The sequence below is a fragment of the Boleophthalmus pectinirostris genome, unplaced genomic scaffold (assembly GCF_026225935.1).
Source record: "Boleophthalmus pectinirostris isolate CB_2022bp ecotype Guang Dong unplaced genomic scaffold, ASM2622593v1 HiC_scaffold_2, whole genome shotgun sequence".
NCBI classification, from domain to species: Eukaryota; Metazoa; Chordata; class Actinopteri; order Gobiiformes; family Gobiidae; genus Boleophthalmus; species Boleophthalmus pectinirostris.
The window spans coordinates 29389914-29409849 of NW_026571152.1; the positions used below are offsets into that span (position 1 = coordinate 29389914).

Consider the following 19936-nt stretch of genomic DNA (forward strand, 5'->3'; position numbering starts at 1 on the left):
TCACGGTATGAACCTCACAGTAAAATATTTATTGCAATATCGTGGGAAAGCTTACGCTATAGTGGGGAGGCTCACGATTAGGAATGTAACAATATCCAAATTTCTCGGTAGGATATTTTCATGATATACATCACACGATATATTTATTGCAATATTTTGTGGAGGTTAATATGCTACTTTTTACTCTTAAAATGCCTTGACAAGACTTCATTCAAAGTACTGAGTCTTAAAAGTGATTAGAAGTGTTATTTCTTCATGTAGTCTACACTGAAATGGAGCAAAGGATCATGGTCTATGTAGTTCCCTCTGTCTTCTGGCTATTGCTGCACCATAACTCTTCATTTAAGTAAGAGACTTGTAATTCAGGATATTGTGATGGTCCACAATATTATTGTAAGAACTTTGACAATATGATATTACAATATTTCAGTTATTGTTACACCCCTAGTATTAAACCTTTCTATCTTCATGGAGACTAAACCAGACCAAATTACAGGTCAAATCTGTGGAGAGGAAACCCCGCTCACAGTCAGAATACCTGTTTTTCTCGATATTTTTGAGCTGTAAAACCACCTGTAATTTAATACATGTAAAGTAGAGCTGTTTAATGTCGTACTGTGGAACATTCCAGGTAGAGCGAATCCATAGCAACAAACAGTGACACACTCCCGAAAAAAAATCCTCATAGTGCACCAATAAATATTATTGTCCTATAGAAATATCATCTGAAACCCCACAATAGACCACAGCGATGTTTGGACCAATGCCATTGTTTGCCACGTTAGAAACAAAGGAAATACGTCTTAATCCACCTCTGAGGATATGGGTTTTATGATAGAGAATGAAATATCTCAAAGAACTCAGTATTTCAATTGTTCTTTATTGGAGCACAGCATTGGCCTTCCTCACACACCTCCATCTGTCTCTGTCGGGGTAATTGTGACGGATAGTTCTCACTAAAAAGCCTTGTAAAATCATAAGACGCGTGCAGCCTATTATGCAAATCGCCCTTGTGCCCCGAGCAGCGCTTTTCCTACAAACTAATGCAATATACCACTCCCTCTGGCTCTTACCTCTTTATGTCTGACAGCAGCTTTCTCTCAATGCACCCACCAGTGTTTCAAAAAAGTCTAAATTTTGTTTGTCAGTTTAATCCAATCAAAATGTAGTGGGGAAAACAAGCAACCTCCCGCACAATTGGAGCTTCTGTAATTGCCCTGTTTTGCATTTCATCTCCAGGGATATTTTATTCACACGCCTCTCTTATAAAGCTCTAAATGGTTTCATTCTAAACTGATTGCTCTTCAAACACAAAAGAGAAGTAAAAAGTGCCCAGGCCTCCTGCGGGGCTGAGAGAAACACTTATTTCAAACTAAACTGGATTACAGACAAAGACAGAACTGGACTGGGTTTGGGATAATAATGACAGAGGACCTTGAAAAACTCTGACGATACTTCGATGTGTGGATGACCATTTTGATATTTTTCCCCCACATTATAGAGACTAAAGTAAAAAACAAAAAGTTACTGCAAAGTGCACTGTTCCACATATAACGGAGGGGAAAAAAAGTGTATACGCTGTAGTATGGATTTTTAGACTCACTTCAGTTCATTTTTGCTTTATGCTCTAATAGTCTAGTGTTTATAGCCAATTACATAAAATCAGAAGGTAAATTTTAATTTAGTCAAAGTTTCATTACCTTATTTTAAGTAAATATAATCTATATTTTTATTTTCTCTATATAGCAATGGCCCTACAAGTCACTGAATAAAATAGTATTGGATCTAACTGTAATTTTGACAATGGACTGTTTTTATTTTTTATACTTTCTTGCCTTTAGTGCTGTTACGATAAAAAATGTTATATTGCTGAAATAAATATAGGCGACAAATGATAATACAGAAAGCAGAATTATCCCCCAAAATAGTTTAAATTTACAATATTGTTACATTTTGTTATCTGCAGTTTAATTTATTGCAACAATATTTAAGTGATTATAATTTTAGTTCTTAATTCAAACTCCATCAGCTCACATCTTATCATATTGCAGAAAACCCATTAGTGCAAAGTAATGGTGCACATGATAAATAATGATTCCCCAATTATTGTTCCATCTGTCATTTATTGAATGTTAAATCAATATAGTGATTATCATGACAGGCCTATTCAATGCTACATAAATTCCTACCCTGTTCATCCAAACTGTAGTGTAAACATGTAAAGAAGGGCGGTGCTGCTGTGTCTGTGCGCATCCAGGTAGACATATTTGTTTGTCCCAGAGCCAGATCACGAGAGCGCTGGAGCAGGGCCAGGAGACAGAGGACACACTGGAGGTCTGGTCTCAGCAGGAACCAAGCTGTGAAAATCATCACATACAAAACAGATGAGCTCACAACACATGACACTGTTAACCTGCTGGGAGTCTGCCAGTCTCATTTCACTGCAGCAGCACTCAGGAGTGTGGCTACTGGATATTCGGGCTTCCAAGTAAAACAAAATGTATAAAAAATAATATAAATAAATATAAATATAAAGTATTCATTTATATTAATTTAATGATTATTCAACAATTTAAAAAGTATTGTTATTTATCGATTTTGCAAGACATTATATCTGTTAGGGATGTAATAATAACCAAAATATTGTGATTGTATCATCAAAAGTTTCACAATAATACAATGGGCCCTCACAATATACTGAATTATAAGTTTCTTTGCTTAAATGCATTTTTAAAATTTTTTTTATAGTAATAAACATCATGAACTACATATCCCATGTTTCATTTCAGCGCAGACAACATGAAGTAATATGTTTTTTATTTGAATTACTGGGATTATAATTACCTCCACCAAGGAGGTTATGTTTTTGCCGGCGTTTGGCTGTTTGTTTGTTTGTTTGTTTGTTAGCAATATAACTCAAAACGTTATGGGCCGATTTTGATGAAATTTTCAGGATTTGTTGGAAATGTGAAAAGGAAGAATTGATTTCATTTTGAGGGTGATCCGGAAGAAATCCTGGATTCTGGATCACTTTGAAATTTTAGTTAACATTGTGGTAAATGGGGCCAAAAAAATGGTTTCTCAATATCTCTGTTAATTATTGACCAAACCCCATGAAATTTGACTCAGGGATGGACAATGGGATCCTCTTTCATATTCCAAAGGCTGATCCGGATCTGATCCAGAAGACTGATTTTATCGCAGTTTATATTAAAAAGGGGGGTAGTCCTTGGCGGAGGTCTGCGCTCTCTGACTGCTTTTCTAGTTATGATATTAAAAGCAAAAAAGTGTCCTATCTGCAATTATATGAGCCTCTCCAATATATCGCAATAAATGTCATACCATGAGATGCACATTGTGATAATATTGCACCGAGAGATTTGGATATTGTTACATCCCTAATATCTGCACATACATTATAGAAAATATTAATATATTATTGCCATGTACGCAATTTATGACACCAACCTGTCCAGACACTGCAATTTTGCGATAACAACGCAAATATAATACCTTTGTGTAGGTCAAATATTTTTATGTGCATTGTCCCTGATAAGTAAACAAATAAACACATAAAACAATAAAGATAATTTTGTCACATTCATTTTCTTTTTAAACACAGATAGACATATTAAATTAACCAAGATTCCAATCCAATCCACTTAATTTCTATAGCTCATTTCACAAACAAACTGTTTCCAAAGTGCTGCACAAGTACATAAAAATAACAACAATAAGATGATAAAATAAACTATTAAAATAATACTAGTCTTAAAATAATAAAACCAGTAAAATAAAAACACAATCATAGAATAGAAATAAATAAACCAATAAATAAATTAAATCAGTAAAACCAATAAAAACAGATAAAAATAAATAAAAGACACAGAGGACCACACAACTCACGCAGTGTTAAAAGCCAGAGAATAAAAGATTGAACGGTATTTTCAAATGCAGTCTGATCTTACTGGGTTAATAGCAATAATAAGTCAAAACAGCCTTTCCATGAACTCAACTTTCTAATTCTAAAGTAAAAAAAAAAAAGACTGTTCTGTTTTAATGAAAAAAATACCTTTGCCAGTGACCCTACTAAAACGTACTCTAATATTGTACTACTTTATTGTTTTGTTATTTAGCTCTGACCGCGATGATGAAGTCATGTTCATGTTATTTATTTATTTTTATTTATTTAATTATTTTTATGTCTCCCTCCCTGTGTGACCAAACCATCAATGCTAGTTTTCCACCATAAATAAATACACTGTGTTTGGTAACCTCTGGCTAGTTTGAAAAAGCCAGTATTATTCGTTGCCCTGCCTCCTTTTTCCAGCAGACTTGTGAATCGTGTGCTTCTACTCCGGTCTCTTTTTCTTGCCTTTAAAGGTAGAAGTTATTACATTCTGAGGTGGTTTGAATAAGCCTTTTCAATGCCCATAGACCTAGTTTGAAAAGACTCAAGTAAATCCAGGTTCCATTCTCTTGTAGCTCAGAAAAAGATAAAATAACACGTCTTTGATCTCTGGTAAAGTTTGCACTGCCACGGCCTTCACAAAGTCTTAGTGGAGTTTTTGTGCTCACCTGCTCCTATACACTAAGGAGAGAAGTGAATGGAAATGTGGTATGTTTTCACAGTGGTCTGTCAGCCTATAGAGTTCATAGAGAGTTCAGACTGATTCTAAGATCCTTCTACATAGAGCAGGTGCCTTCAGTGTCTGCCTGTGAAAATAATGTGAAAATAAAGTAATGTCTAAGGAAGATAGGGTTACAGAAGTAGTCCCAGTGTCTCCTGTAGTTTTATTTAAGACTCTGGTATCACAAATTAAAGTGTGTGGAATTCGATTGGGTATGCATGCCAGGTTTCTGTGTACTGTATGTATTTCACGTAAACCCATATGCAACGTGAGCCGATCTGACTAGAGTGTATTCAACTTTTCCACTCTGGAGGGTGGTTTCAGATTTTTGCATTTTTAAGCCCCAAAAAACGCCATCACCGTCTAAATGAAAGGCACTTCCGATAAAATATTTTGTCATTTTTACCCGCAAGCGTTCTCGTGTAGACAGACCCTGAATCTTTTCATCTCACTGAATTTGTGTACTTTTAAGATGTTATTTTTTGACCAGTGTATTTTCTTTTATAAGTTTATGAAAATACAGTGAACTAATTTTGTTAGACCTTTTGAAAGCAGTATTTTGAAAAAAAGATTATGGGGAACTGGGGGGTGGGGGGGGGGTCAAAGGGGTCTGCTGTCCAGGGCCCCAGGGTTATGGGGGCCCAGAACTGGACCGTCTTCCTCTTAATTTTAATTAGAGGGGGGGCTCATGTGAGACTTCTTGCCCCCTGCCCCCAAATTTCTGTCAGCGGGCTTGATTATAACTGTATGTCTATGATTAATTGAAGATTTTTTTACTTCTCTAAATATTACATTTTGTGGTTGAGGCGTTCCCTTATTGCAATGATAAATGTGTTTACTCGAGTTTACCACCCATACAGCAGATGCCTCTTTCCACACAGCACTAATTAAAATGATACACAACCATTGTTTTACCCTGCTTTGACCTTTTTCACAATACTCATTTAATGCAGTTTTTACACTTTCAGAATACAGAAATATACGTTAAATATAAAGTAAGTCCACCTACATCTCGCCTTTGGTTGCCTCACAATAAGGTTCATGGGCAACATGGTAACATTTTGTAAGCAAGACTTTCAATCCGCAATTCTATTCTGGGTAATGTTAAGTACAATGACTTGCATATTTCAAAGTAAGCTTTTGTGTAACTTTTTGTTAGGGGTCTGTCATCTGTTTGTTTCTATGAATGTCATTGCTCTGCCTGGAATGTTCCACACTATGACATTAAACAGCTCTACCATACATGTAACGTATTTTTCTGTTTGTGATTACTGACCTCGAACCGATTTTATGTGGTACACGGTGCTCAAAAATCTGTCAAAATGTTTTAGTATGACTTTGGTAAGCTACGAAGCCGCGCCGCTTGATGGATTGTCGGAGCATTATCGTAGTCAGGAGCCTCCCAGAGTAAGTCAGACAGAAGCTGACCGCATCAGGGCACAAGGAGTGAGCTGTTTTTCAGTGCTTATAGTTCATGCAAAACATTCCTGTAAAACATAAACAAATGTGCGTAAAGCTGAATTAAAAACATTATTACTCAATTTATATTTGCGTGTTCCTCGTAGGAAATTATCCACCCACATTCACATTCATAATACACATTCACCAGGACAGGGAGGCAATGCCGGGCGAATTATGCCACTATCTGCCAATGGATCGTGGATGCCTGGACTAAGGGATCAGTTTCAAGTGTCGTCCGTTTGTTTCGCTTAATCCGCCTTGAATCCGATGCGTCTTATGTATGAAAATAGACGAGAAAATTCAACATTATTGATATTTCGCCTTATAGTCCAAAAAATACAGTATTCAATTACAGCTAAAAAAATAAATAAATAAATAAAAGGCATTCTGACTGAGCAGGGTTGCCTCTCCACAGATCTGACCTGTAACTTTGTCTGGTTTGGTCACCATGAAGATTGAAAGGTTTAATACCATACTATGAAACATTCCAGACGAAGCAATAACATCTCCATGGAGAAAAGCATTTGATGGACCTTCCACCAGAAAAGTTACACAATGCACCTTTAATTGTTTCTCTTCTCAGTCTTTGCGTTATGGATTTCACAAGACTCATTTCTCATTAGATGATGTAATGGGTAAATGGAAGAATCAATAGATACCTCGAAACCATCTCTAAATGTAAATCAACTCGTATTACATTTCTCTTGGATCATAATGAGTGCAGTGAGGCCAGGCCAGACCCCAAAGACACATGTTAGTACTTTAACTTTTATAGCTTTGTGATAATTTGGTAGTTTGTTGTAGTGTTTGGAATGTTGTTGCCTAGCTGCTGGTGTCTTGTTTTTCACATCGTAGACTTGGTTGTCACAGTCACTTTCCAGATAAACCAGTGTAAAGTGTTTTAAATCTTTCACTATTTCCACTTTTAGAGATTAAAAGATGCTCGCTGTACTCGGAGGCATGCTGACTTTTCAATTAATGGGGGAATGTTGGATTGACACGGTGACCTAGTTGCTAAGTAACGCTCGGTCTGCCCTGTAGGTCTGAGCACGTTTGACCTTTACGTGTTAAGACTTTTATGTGTAATCTGGAATGAGATGGAGAAAGTAGAATGCAGATCCCATATTTTATGACTTAATTTTATTCATATTGCTTTACTATATTGATATTTTCCATTGGAGTGGTTCTATATATGTGTGTATATGGCGAAATGTTCAGCAGTTACCATGGTGACACAATGCATATATTAGTCAAGACAAAGCCAAATAGTCTGAAAATCACGAAAAAATTCAAAATGGATTTAAAAAGCACATTTTCAAGAGCCTGTAATCATTAGAAGTGGCCATGGTCATGTTTAGGTGTCTAAGTTTCAACAAAAAAGTGAGAAACTGAAAAACTAGTTAATGCTACGGAGCTTGTGACTGTAATTTTATGTGCGAGAGGGGCTTGTTTTACAGGACAAATCATCTCACCTTTTGTAGTTCCAGTTAAACCAGCTCTTCTTGGTCAGATTATGTTAAAATAAAGTTCAGATTAAAGGTTAACTTTAGGTAGATGGTGTATTCCAATAGTAACCCAGATACTGTGGCATGTATGTGCAGTATCCCTGTTACTGCAACATAAAGTTAAGTGCGCATGCGTCCAAAAGACAAACACTTTTCAGTCTTTTCATCACAACAGTAGCCAACATAAATAAAGTGACCATACATGAGTGAAATGACAATCTGCACTCATACAATCTGCACTCGTATGACCTGCACACGTATGATCGCTGAAAAGTTAAGCATGAACCATCTCCTATACGATATACGCACTGAACAGACTTACCATCATTAGCACATCCTCTGTCACAGAAAGAACACATATAATCCACTGAGTCGTGTCCTTTAGTATGACAGAAGCTGACCACATCAGCAGCACTTACAGTTATTGCAAATTAGCCATGTGGTTTTAAGTTTTGTTTCTGTAAAACGTAAACAAATGTGCAAAGTTGTCGATACAATACATACCTCGATACATAAGACACGATACTATACATATCTCAATACAGTGAGCTTACGATTCGATACAGTTGAATAAAAAATAATGGCTAAATCATGGCTGTAATACTAGTCTTTGTTAAACCATTTCTTTTGCAAAGTGCATAAGAAAGCGCCATTGCAGTGGCTTCCAGTTCATTTTAGAGTTGATTTTAAGATTTTATTGTTTGTTTTTAAAGCTTTGAATGGACTGAACCCACAATACATCTAAGACCTCATCCAAATTTACACTACCGCGCACACTTTGAAGTCCAAGGGCCAGCTCCATTTTGTGGTGCCTAAGACGAGACTTAAAACCAGGGGGACCTTCTCTGTGGCCAGACTCAAACTCTGGAAAGCTCTGCCCCCCACGTCCGAACAGCCCTCACAGTGAAGTGTTTTAAGTCTCGCTTAAGACCCACTTTTATTTTATATTTATTTATATTCATTATATTTATGTACTTTATTTATTTACAGATTTTTTATGATTTTCATGTTTTTTGCTTTTATTTTGATTTTACTGGTTTTATTGTTTTAGGACTGATATGACCAAATTTTAGCAAGTTACCTTTTTGTTGTCTTCATTTTATGATCTTGGAAACTGTTTTGTTTGTAAAATGTGGATTTGGATTTGAAGTGGAAGTGGAGAAACACCCATTTTTATCATCAAAACTGTGAAAATGTCAGATGTGTTCCACTAAACAAGCAACAAAACTGTAGCGTTGTAATATAATACTTTAGTAAAATATAATAAAAAGTACTATTGGCGATATATCAATCACATTAAACGATATTTCAGTATTTTTGAACACCCATTTTTTGAAGTCCCATTTTCTTTTGTCGTTTTCACCTACTATACTGTCCATTCAACTTCTCACCCTGCACTGTAATTGTCATCTTAGATTCTGCACCATTTGTTCTGATTTGCATCTCTTTATATTTCAGTCATTATCTTTAAAAATATTCCATCCGTTGAGCACCAGCATTTCCTACATATCAATATCACATCCCCTCCAACATGATAATAACAGTGCACGCTGCTACAAGTCAATAGTTCACTTCTGTTCTATGCAAACTGTACATCTGAGACTATGCACATGGTCCAGCCTGTTCCCACTTGGCTGTCTGTGTTGCAGTTGGACTTTTATATAAATAATTCAAAAGAAAAACATGGCGCGATCATCGGGGTGAGGTGCAAAGAGCTGAGACTAATGGCACAGGCGCTTGCTGTGTTTTTCACATATTGATTTTCTATATTTTGTTGCCTGTGCAGCTCAAAAGATTCCATTTCTGATGCATTTGTGAGGGCTGCGAGGGCATAGATCAATACATGATGCTAGCCCGAGTATCTCTGCTTTTACTGCTACTTATGGAGAGTGCTCGCAAGTAGAAATGATTGGGAGTTTCTACAGGATGAAACACAGACGAAATGGTTTTAAAGGAAAATACGCTTTTAACCTGCTGGGGTAAAAGTTTTTATTAGTTATTATTAGTTTCCCTGGCATTAAAAATATAGAAACCTTACATGAACTCTGCACCATATTGACTCAAAGGCAGTTCACGTTTCAGATTTTTATAGCGGAGTAAGAAAGTTTATCAGTAAAGAATGTAGTATTTTCCATGGGTTTTCAACTCCAACCAGAATAAATCAATGAGAATGTGATTGGAGTGTTTGGTTTTGTGTTTGTGTCTTTCCCAGCTGTGTATTGTTTTATTTGCCCTTTCAAAACAGATCATTTAGAAGTATAGCCTGTAGCAATGTGAGTAAAGCAGCTACAATCAAGACTCTTGTAGTTGTCTTCTTGCATTTAAATAGCCAATATTCTACTGTTTTCTGATCTAAGTTATACTGTTGTTTCTTCATCAAAATATACCTAGAGTTGTGTTTTGATTTATTCACACATGTTCATACACAAACATACATATTTAGTTCTTCTCTCAAATGTTCTACCTTGTGATGTCAAGTGTTTTTAAACTCCACACACCTTTACTAGAATCATTTGGACAATTTCAGACCTGGAATTAGGGCTGCTTATTTTTTTGGGGGAAAAAAAAAAAACATCAGCACGATTATTTTGGTCATTATTGATTCAGCATTTCTCTCTCTCAAAAAAAACAAAAAAAAAAAAACTTTGTTATTGATAATTTATACAAAACTTTCAAATTGAAAATAAAAGTTTTAGAACACCAGTTTTTTACTGTTTACTGTTGACCAAAATGTATTCTGAACTTTTGATTCATGAAAGTGTCCACCTTTGGCAGATATAACAGCTGAACACACTCGTGGCTCGTGGCTTTTTACAATAGAAATAAAATATTCTTCAGAAAGTTCTTCCCAAGTCTGTCGCAGAAGTTCCCATAAATGTGTGGCACTTGTAGTTGCTTGGCTTTCACATTTCTGTCCAGATCATCCAAAACCAGCTCGATGGGGTTTAAGTCCGGAGACTGTGCTGGACACTCCATGTTTTCAAGATCACCATGGTGTTCTTTTTTTTCCTGAGGTAGTTTTGGCAAAGCTTGTGTTTTGTTATGTTTATCTTGTTTTTTTAACCTCTGGCTGTTCAGTTCTTACCTTTGTACCATTTCAAGCTCTTAATTGGACTTGCACGACTTGAATTGCAATAAATAACTGGAAAAATGAGGTTGTTCTAAAACTTTTGATCTGTTGTGTAGGCTACAAATATGTACCTTAGAGCAGTTTTGCGATGTATAAAACATAAAATGAAGAAAATATACTTTGAACATGTAATAAGGCATAGAAAAACATAAATGTGTCTCTATATTTAAATCCCCAAATAAACTTTGTGATTTCGATTTGTGTATCTAACAATCTCCAAACTCACAACTATAATTGAGTTAAAATGATTAAAGCTTAACAATCAAAATTCAGTTATTTAGCACAGCCTTACCTTGAATTTTCTGTCTCTACTGAACAAAATGTAAAAGAGTAGCTGTTCCCTTCAAAACATGACATCACAAGGTGGCACAGAGCATTTTAATCTCTGGAGGTGTAGACAGAGTAATAAAGGGTTACTCAAGCATGTTTTACATAATATAAGACTATTTCCTAGTTTTCTTATCTTATTTTTTTTTCTTTTCCAGAGAAAGAATCTCCACCTGCTGCTGAACATCTGCATCCTGGCTCTGAGCGGTGCCCTGCTGCTGGCCGGTCGATTCTACTGGATGGGAAACAAACCTCCAAACTTCTCCAACTCAGACAATCCAGCCGCAGACTCCTCCTCTCTGCTCACCCGGACCCTCACCTTCTTCTACCTGCCCGTGGTCAACTTCTGGCTCCTCCTCTGCCCCCATACGCTCAGCTTTGATTGGTCCATGGACGCCATACCTTTAATCCGAAGCTGTTCTGACTGGAGGAATTTACAGACAGTGTTCTTCTACTGTGGATTACTGTTGCTCGCTTGGTATGGATTGTTAAAGCACAAAGCGACAAAAATCAAAGACTCAAATGGTAAAGCTTATATTTATACAAACGGGAGTAATGGTAGTAGTAATGGACATAGCTACCACTGTAATCATGAACAGACAAACTCACATATAAATAACAACATAAGTGAAGAAAATGGTACCAAAAAGCACTATGAAAGCAGGACTCCTCTGCCCACCACTGAGAATATAGTGATCTTCTCTTTAGGGCTCTTGGCAGTCCCCTTCCTCCCGGCTACAAACCTCTTCTTCTACGTGGGCTTTGTGATAGCAGAGAGGGTGCTCTACATCCCCAGTATGGGCTTCTGTCTGCTGCTGGCTGTGGCCATGAGGGCCCTGTACGTGAGGCTCAGACACAAACGCTCCAGGACCGCGCTGGTCTACTGCAGTGCGATGCTCATTCTTCTGTTTGGAGCCAAGACTGTACTGAGGAACAGGGACTGGCAGAACGAGGAGATGCTCTACAAATCAGGGATCTATGTCAATCCTGCTAAAGGTAAGATTATTCAAAATCAGACAATATGACATAAGGATTTATCGTGCCTGTGTTGACGTTTTGAATACACAATTTGTGATTCATTGTTTAATGTCAGTAGTACCGTATTTTCCGGACTATTGAGTGCACCTGAATATAACAAAATTTTAAAATTGTACATATATAGGCCATACCTTAATATAAGCCGTAGGTGTCCACATCTTCAAGAACATTTTCAAGTTCGGGCCGTCTGCTTTTATCGCTTCTGAAAGCTTTTGTCGTCTTTTTACACCGAGTCAGTTTGTCACGCTGCCGTCCTCAAAGTCCCACCATCGACTCACTGATGCCGAGCTCACGTGCAGCAGCTCTGTTTCCCTTCGTTCAATTAAGAGCTGCATCATCTGCATTTCTTCGTGTGTTTTCCATGAAGAGGGTGTGTGCATGAAGCGCAAAATAACTGTTCAAAACACAATCAAACTAGAATCTTCCTAGCTAGTTCTATCAGGTATGAGTGGATGTCTTGAGACGTTTCTTCTCGTCATTTACGCATACGGGTAAGACATCCCCGTCACTAATGTTAATATAGCATCATAACTTATTTTATCACACGGTTATAAACTATTTGAGTGCGCTGACAATATCGCTAGCTAGTGTAGCAACTTCAAGTGAACCGTAGATCCATGTGTTAACCGCACAGACAGCGGCATTTTCTGCACTCACACTGCCTGCATCCACCGTGCTGCCAAACCATAGACCGTATATGAATGGACAATGTACCAGACAAATAATCCGTAGTAGCCGCGACATTTTATTAGCCGCAAGGGTTCAAAGTGTGAGAAAAAAAGTAGCATCTTATAGTCCACGGTAACTGTCATTTTTTCTCTGCTTTCAAAGCTTCCAGAGAAATACAACAACAGCACTTGATCCCTTCTTTTATCCAGTTCAATCTCAAAAAACAACACAAAACAATTTTTCTCATGTGTGCTCAATTTTATGCACAATTTTATAGCGTGGGATTTTGTGGTACGACTTTGTCCCATCCCGACTTACCACATAGCTGGTTAGTCTCCATCATGCCTTTAAACTCTCAATTTAATTTTTCAAAAAGTCTGTGAGAAAACACCAGTGAGAAATTTACTTCCATCTGTTGAGCTTCATACTTATGTGGAGATGTTTTGGTTTCATTCACACACGTCATGTCAAAGTTTATTTATCTGTTTTGCTTTGTGATTCACCATGATACCCTCTTAAGTCAGCGATCTTATTTATTTATTTGAAATAGTAATTTTACAATTTGATTTATACAAAAACTAAGGAATGAAAAACAAGACTCACAGAGAAAAACACTGCTGGTCCCTTCTAAACCTCTTCTGCTCTGTATAAATCAAAGCAAAATCTGTTTCTAAATGTCTTCTATTTATCTCAAGGGAGCAGGGTGGAAATCAAATCCAAAGACTCCTGGTGTGAGAGCTCATCTCGTCCCGATCTCATTCTCAAGGACCCTTCATTTATAAAGGCTTCAGTCAACACAGACACACATGTATCTTCAGTGCACAGTGTGAAGTCTGCTGTCACCATTTGCCCTTTGTCTTCCTGGAGGGGCATCAGAGTGGTGCCACCCTCCTGTGATTGGCACTGACTGCAGGGCATCTGAGGTTCAGTACTGTATTAATAGAAGGGCTCAGTCTTGTTCTTTGCAGCAGTGAGGCAGGGCGGGCAGCGGACATGTTGCGAGTCTGATCTCTCTTTCAGATGCTCAGGCCGAGGTGGAGCGTGACAGCTGTTTGTTTTGGCAGCGTCGGTGGAGCGCCTGTATCTAATTTATTACAGCTCTCATCAAATGTGTCAGAATCTAAAGTGAGCAAATCAGATCCTTCCTAAGTTCGTTTTATCAGCGGTTAATTCGTACTTTGGCTATAAATAATGTTTTATTGATGTCTGCTTGTAATAAAATCTGAAATCTTTTGAGAGAGGATTTTGGATCGCTTCCAACTGAGTAAACATGTTAGCACTGTATACATGCATATTTTATACAAGTGTATTTTTGAAGAGTTAATTTGCAAAAATACTGCCATTCGAAAAAGTCACCGTAGGCTTTTAAAAATCTATTTTACTGCTATCCAAATATAATTCAATCCCTTCCTTATAAAATCCACTGTACTGTCACTGCTAATATTTATAAAAGATGGTAACAAAAAGAGAAGAGCTTTTTGGCATTTTTCCAAAACGGAGATATCTGTTTTTACTATTGAACTCTTGATTTATTTAATATAGTGAGCCTTACAGAGAAATTAATCAGTGTTTAAGTTTAGTCAAGTATTACAAAAAATGAAATGCTGGAATATTATTTTACAGACTGTTGGCTGCTCCATATTCATGGGTTTGTGGGTGATAAAAAATTTGCATTGTTGCTATAGCAATTCATGATTAAAATACGGTTGAGTGGTGTGCCAAGTAATTCATATCAAGTTTAAATATCAAGACGATCACAGTTTTGAGTTTATTACAATTAAATGCCAAAGTTGGTGTATTTATATTGCCTTAAAGAGATAATGTGGTTCTTCTGAAACTTCATTGCTGTTGGTTAAATCCACATTGCTGAGGCTGACCTGTTGGAGTTGTGGATGAGGGAAAGAGTCTGTCTTTTGAGTCTTAACATTGTATTCTTATCCCCCAGGCTTAATTCAAAACAAATATTATCTTTTAAATGGTCAAAAACGTCCAAAACCTAAAATTCAATAATATTATTTGTTCTTCACCTCCAGCATTCTTTGAGAGTTGACGATCTCAGACTTGATTCACTTTGTACACCATTCGTTGGTAATGCCATTAGCAGTGCAATAGCTCTGTGGTGGTCTCTCTGTGTCCAGCTCTCTCTTTTTGGTAGAGCCTGCAGTTTTGCCACAAAGCTCTCCCAGCACGTCACCACCTTTTCTCCCCTCAATACAGCAGCTGCTCCAGTCTTTCTTTCACCTTCCAGGTTTACAAAAATAAGCCCCTGCCACCTGCTGTTTTCACTTAAGAGTTTTTTTTGCAGTGGACACAAAGTTGTTATTCTTGTGTTTGATTGACCTCTGTTTTTGTGACCTGTCAGCGTGGGGCAACCTGGGAAATGTGCTCAAGAGCCAGGGCAAGATGGAGGAGGCCGAGCACGCCTACAGGAACGCTCTGTACTACCGCAGCAACATGGCCGACATGCTCTACAACCTGTGAGTGACTCTGATTTTATGTAATCAGTTTTACAGTGCTGCTACTTTTCTGTCATGTGTTAACAGTTTGGCAGTCTTAAAGGTGTCTTTGGTAGAGGATCTGCAGGCTGCTTGTGTCTATGTAGAAATGCTCCACAGCAGGGGTCACCAAACTTTTTCCTCTGAGGGTCACATTATCACTCCTAACTGTGATGGAGGGCCGGGGTCAGGGGCCATATATCAGAACTGTATAACCCTGACAACACAGATGATATTCTTTGAAAACTGCCACACTTTCTTTACATATCAGACAAACTGCAAGTTCCTTACACTGAATAAAAAAAATTATCTGTCATCCACTGTTCTTTGAAAACTCGGCACTCTGTCAACTTTTCATACTTTAACACTCGCCATTTTGCTGTCTTTAACTGCACTACAGAACTCTGTGGTGCTCGACTGTCACTGTTTGATCTCGAGCTTGTCAGGTGATGAAAATTCAGCAGCAAAAGTAAATGCGTCATATTAAAAATAGAAATACTTCATATATATCGATTAACAAAATACAAAATGCAGACGTGTTATTATTTGCTAAAAAGTATTTTTAACATAGACCATGACAATATTTGAGGATTGCCTCATAGGGCCAGTTCAGGTGGTGGGGGGCAGAGGGGCTGGGGGACCGGTCAAAGAGACGTGGAGGGTTGGAGTCAGTTCGCAGGCCATAGTTTGATGACCCCTGCTCCACAATATGACATTGAACTGCATTCAGTTACAGATGTTTTTATTACTAAACATGTTATTGTATAAACTCTACACCAGGGGTCTCCAACCTTTAGCTCGGGAGCTACCAGTAGCTCTCCACCCCATTTCAAGTAGCTCGCCAAGAGATTTCTGAATTACATGTATTGTCCTGAAAACTCAAATTTGATGAATTAAATGCCTATTGTTATTGTAAATCTATCATTTTGATGCCTGACTTTGTGCAGTTATGAATAAATTATGTTTTATGTTTTATCTAACTGTACCCCATCTATGTCTTGCCATGGCTCTTTTGTATAGTTTTAGTTCCTGCAGCTGCTAAAATTATTAGCTCTCTGGCATTTTTGTTTTGTAAAAGTAGCTCACCCGAGGAAAAAGGTTGGAGACCCCTGCTCTAGCACAATAACATCTGCATGGAGACAAGCAGTTACACGGTGTATCTCATTACACAAAATGGATTCTTGTGAGCTTTAAGTTGTGTTATAATGTTGTTAGCTCAAAAACATACCAGGACTTGTGTTTTGTTTCATTTGCATATGTTTAAGTAAACCATATATTAGACAGACTTTAGATATCCACAAAAGCTCAAGATGCCCTGTTCCACTTTGTGATGTAGTGGTTATTTTCAAGTGAACTGTTACCTTTTACCTTTAATTCAATAGAGAATAGTAATTCCAGGGCTGAAATCATCCAAATGATTTTAATGAAGGTGCATGGAGTTCACAACGTACATTTTTTTTCACTAAAGAACACAGACAAACAAACCACAGCTTCTCCTTTGATTCCTTTAAGTGGAAGTAGTCTCTGTGTCTTGTTCCATGAGTTTGTATCTGTCTCTGTTATCGGTGGTGTTCTGTTAGCCTGAGGGAAACTCCACACGTCTTCAGTCATTACGTACAGTGTCCTCTCGTGTGTGTGGTCTGGTCAGATCTGTATCTCCATCAAACTGAAAAACACTGGCCTTTTAAGTGTGAGTTCCTGCTCTGTGTCTGTTCCAGGGGTTTGCTGCTACAGGAGAGCAACAAGTTCTCTGAGGCCGTTCACTACTATAAACTCGCCATTGGGAGCCGCCCCACTCTGGCCTGTAAGTACAACTCTCTCTCTCTCCATCCATCACTTTCTATTTCTCTCTCCTGCTCTCTCTTTCTCTCTCTTTTTCTCGCTCTCTTTCTCTCTGTCACTCTCCATCTCTCTCTCTTCCTTTCATTCCCTCTCTTTCTCTATTCTCTCTATCCTCTCTCCTTCTCTCTCTCTCTCTCTTTCATTCTCTTTCTCACTCTGTTACTCTCTCTGTGGGTGTCTCTTTCTTTCTCTCTCTCTCTTTCTTCCTTTCATTCTCTCTCTCTGTCGCTTTGTCACTCTCTGTGTGTATGTCTCTCTCTCTCTTTCTTCCTTTCATTCTCTCTCTGTCGGTGTCTCTTTCTCTCTCTCCCTCCGTCTGTCTTTGTATCTCTCTTCCTTTCTCTCTCTCTCTCCCTCTTCCTCTGTCTCTCTATCTCTCCCTCTCTTCTTTTCTCTCTCTTTCTCTCCCTCTCTTCCTTTCTCTCTCTCTCTCTTTCTTTATCTCTCCCTCTGTCTCTTTCTTTTCGCTCTTCCTTTCTCCCTCTCTTCCTCTGTCTCTTTCTCTGTATCTCTTCCTCTCTCTTTCTTTCTCTCTCTCCCTCTCTCACCCTGTCTCTCTCTGTATCTCTCTTCCTTTCTCTCCCTCTGTTTCTCTCTGTATCTCTCTTCCTTCTTTTCACTCTCCCTCCCTCTATCTCTCTCTCTCTGTATTTCTTCTCCCCCCCCCTCTCTCTCTCATTCTCTTTCTCACTCTGTTACTCTCTGTGGGTGTCTCTTTCTTTCTCTCTCTCTCTTTCTTCCTCTCATTTCTCTCTCTCTCTCTGTCGCTTTGTGTGTCTGTGTGTATCTCTCTCTTTCTTCCTTTCATTCTCTCTCTGTCACTCTCTCTGTTGGTGTCTCTTTCTCTATCTCCCTCTGTCTCTCTTTGTATCTCTCTTCCTTTCCCTCTCTCCTCTCCTCTGTCTCTCTGTCTCTCCCTCTCTTCTTTTCTCGCTCTTTCTCTCCTCTGCCTCTCCCTCTCTTCCTTTCTCTCTCTCTCTCTGTCTCTCTTTCTATTCGCTCTTCCTTTCTCCCTCTCTCCCTGTCTCTTTCTCTGTATCTGTTCCTCTCTCTCTTTCTTTCTCTCTCTCCCTCTCTCACCCTGTCTCTCTCTGTATTTCTCTTGCTTCCTTTCTTTCTTTCTCTCTCTCTCTCTCTCTCTCTCTTCTTCTCTCTCTCTCTCTCTGTATCTCTCTCTTCTCTCTCTTCTCTCTCTCTCCTCTCCTCTCTCTCTCTCTCTCTCTCTCTCTCTCTCTCTCTCTCTCTCTCTCTCTCTCTCTCTCCTCTTCTCTCCCTCTCTATTTCTCCCTCTCTCCCTCTCTTTGCTCTCTCTGTTCCTCTCTCTTGTGGTTTTGGCTGTGTCTGTGTCCAGGCAACTGTGGACACTGGCAGTGGACATGTCACAGCAGAGGGAGCGATGGCAAGAGGGCATCGAGTTTAAAGTCTAATTAAATACAGTGTACTCGGGCAGGGCATGAGTCAGTTCAGTCCTTGGTTCAATTTGATGTTTTTGTCTTTTCAAAAGTCAAATAAAAATGGCTTTCAGTATTGATTTTATAAACATAAACAAGACAGGCTTTTAATCAGCGCCAGTTAACACAAAACATAGTCAAATAAAAATGTATTCCTTCTGTTTCGCTACAAACCACGTTTTTACTGACAGAGGATTGGCTGTTGACCTCTTAAAATCAGCCAAGCATATCACTGACAATTGCACATGACTGAATCTGACTGAATGACTGAATTTATTTGATTAAAATCTGATTTACTGCCGAGGCCTTTTGGGGATATGTTGTATTTTGTCATGTGTGTAGCCTATGCATATGTTTGTCTTTCTATTGATTTTCCCTATAGTGCATTAGATAATTTATTAACGTATTAAAGGAACAGTTCAGAATTTTGGACATAGGACCTCATTTCCTAGTTGAGTGTGGAGACACTTTAAAAAATTCCATCCAGTCCTTGTATTTGCAGAGGTCGCTGGTGCTAGGCTAGTGCATGTCAATGGCCATAGTTAGCCTGCCATTAAAAACAGTCTTACCCACTCCACAAAACACCCGAAGCAAATCTGTTATTACGCCAGACTGTCGATGTAAATATCTGTGTTGATAGAATAATGTTTGAAATAAAACTAAGCTTGCATTGCATGAATTGTCACATGTTGAGGGATTATTTTCTCATATATCAGTCCGCCACGGCCAAGCTTTCTATCAGATAGTACAACTCGCTGCTGCTGCTCAGATATAAATCCTGGTTTTACAACTAAAATTATTCTATTGACACAGACATTTACATCGACAGTCTGGCGTAATAACAGATTTGCTTCGGGTGTTTTGTGGAGTGGGTAAGTCTGTTCTTAATGGCAGGCTAACTATGGCCATTGACATGCACTAGCCTTGTACCAGCGACCTCTGCAAATACAAAGATTGGATGACTTTTTTTTTTTTAAAAGTGTCTCCACACGTCTCCAACACTCTGGCTCACTAGGAAATGAAGTCCTATGTCAAAAATTCTGAACTTTCCCTTTAAAGGTTTAAAACTCCATAAATTAAATATGTAACACTTCTCAGTTGTAAAGGGAATAACTCATTGTTAGCTGGTCTGAACTTTTCCTGTGTCTGTTTTCTCTGATATATTTTCTCCAATCCAAATTATTTTCTTATCATTGAGTCTCCATAGCAACAGCGTTTTCATTGGTTGGAACTTAAAACGATCCTCCTCTCTCACCTGATCATACAAATGAGCTCCTGCTGCTAGAGCATCCGTCACTGACAGATAAACAGCGTCTCTAAAACGTCTCCTCTTTTCTTCTTTCATTAATTAGCGTCCTAATCAAGAACGTGGTCGGATCAGAACATT

The 19936-nt window shown here is 38.3% G+C and overlaps 1 protein-coding gene across 1 annotated transcript in view; it reads left to right on the forward strand.

Moving 5' to 3' along the window:
• tmtc2b (transmembrane O-mannosyltransferase targeting cadherins 2b) overlaps positions 1-19936 on the forward strand; it is a 133368-nt gene that overhangs the window by 77194 nt on the left and 36238 nt on the right. Inside the window, exons 3-5 of the mRNA XM_020935197.2 lie at positions 11213-12050; positions 15124-15238; positions 16975-17060. Of these exons, the coding sequence (XP_020790856.1) occupies positions 11213-12050; positions 15124-15238; positions 16975-17060 (1039 nt within the window). The remainder of the gene's footprint in view (positions 1-11212; positions 12051-15123; positions 15239-16974; positions 17061-19936) is intronic.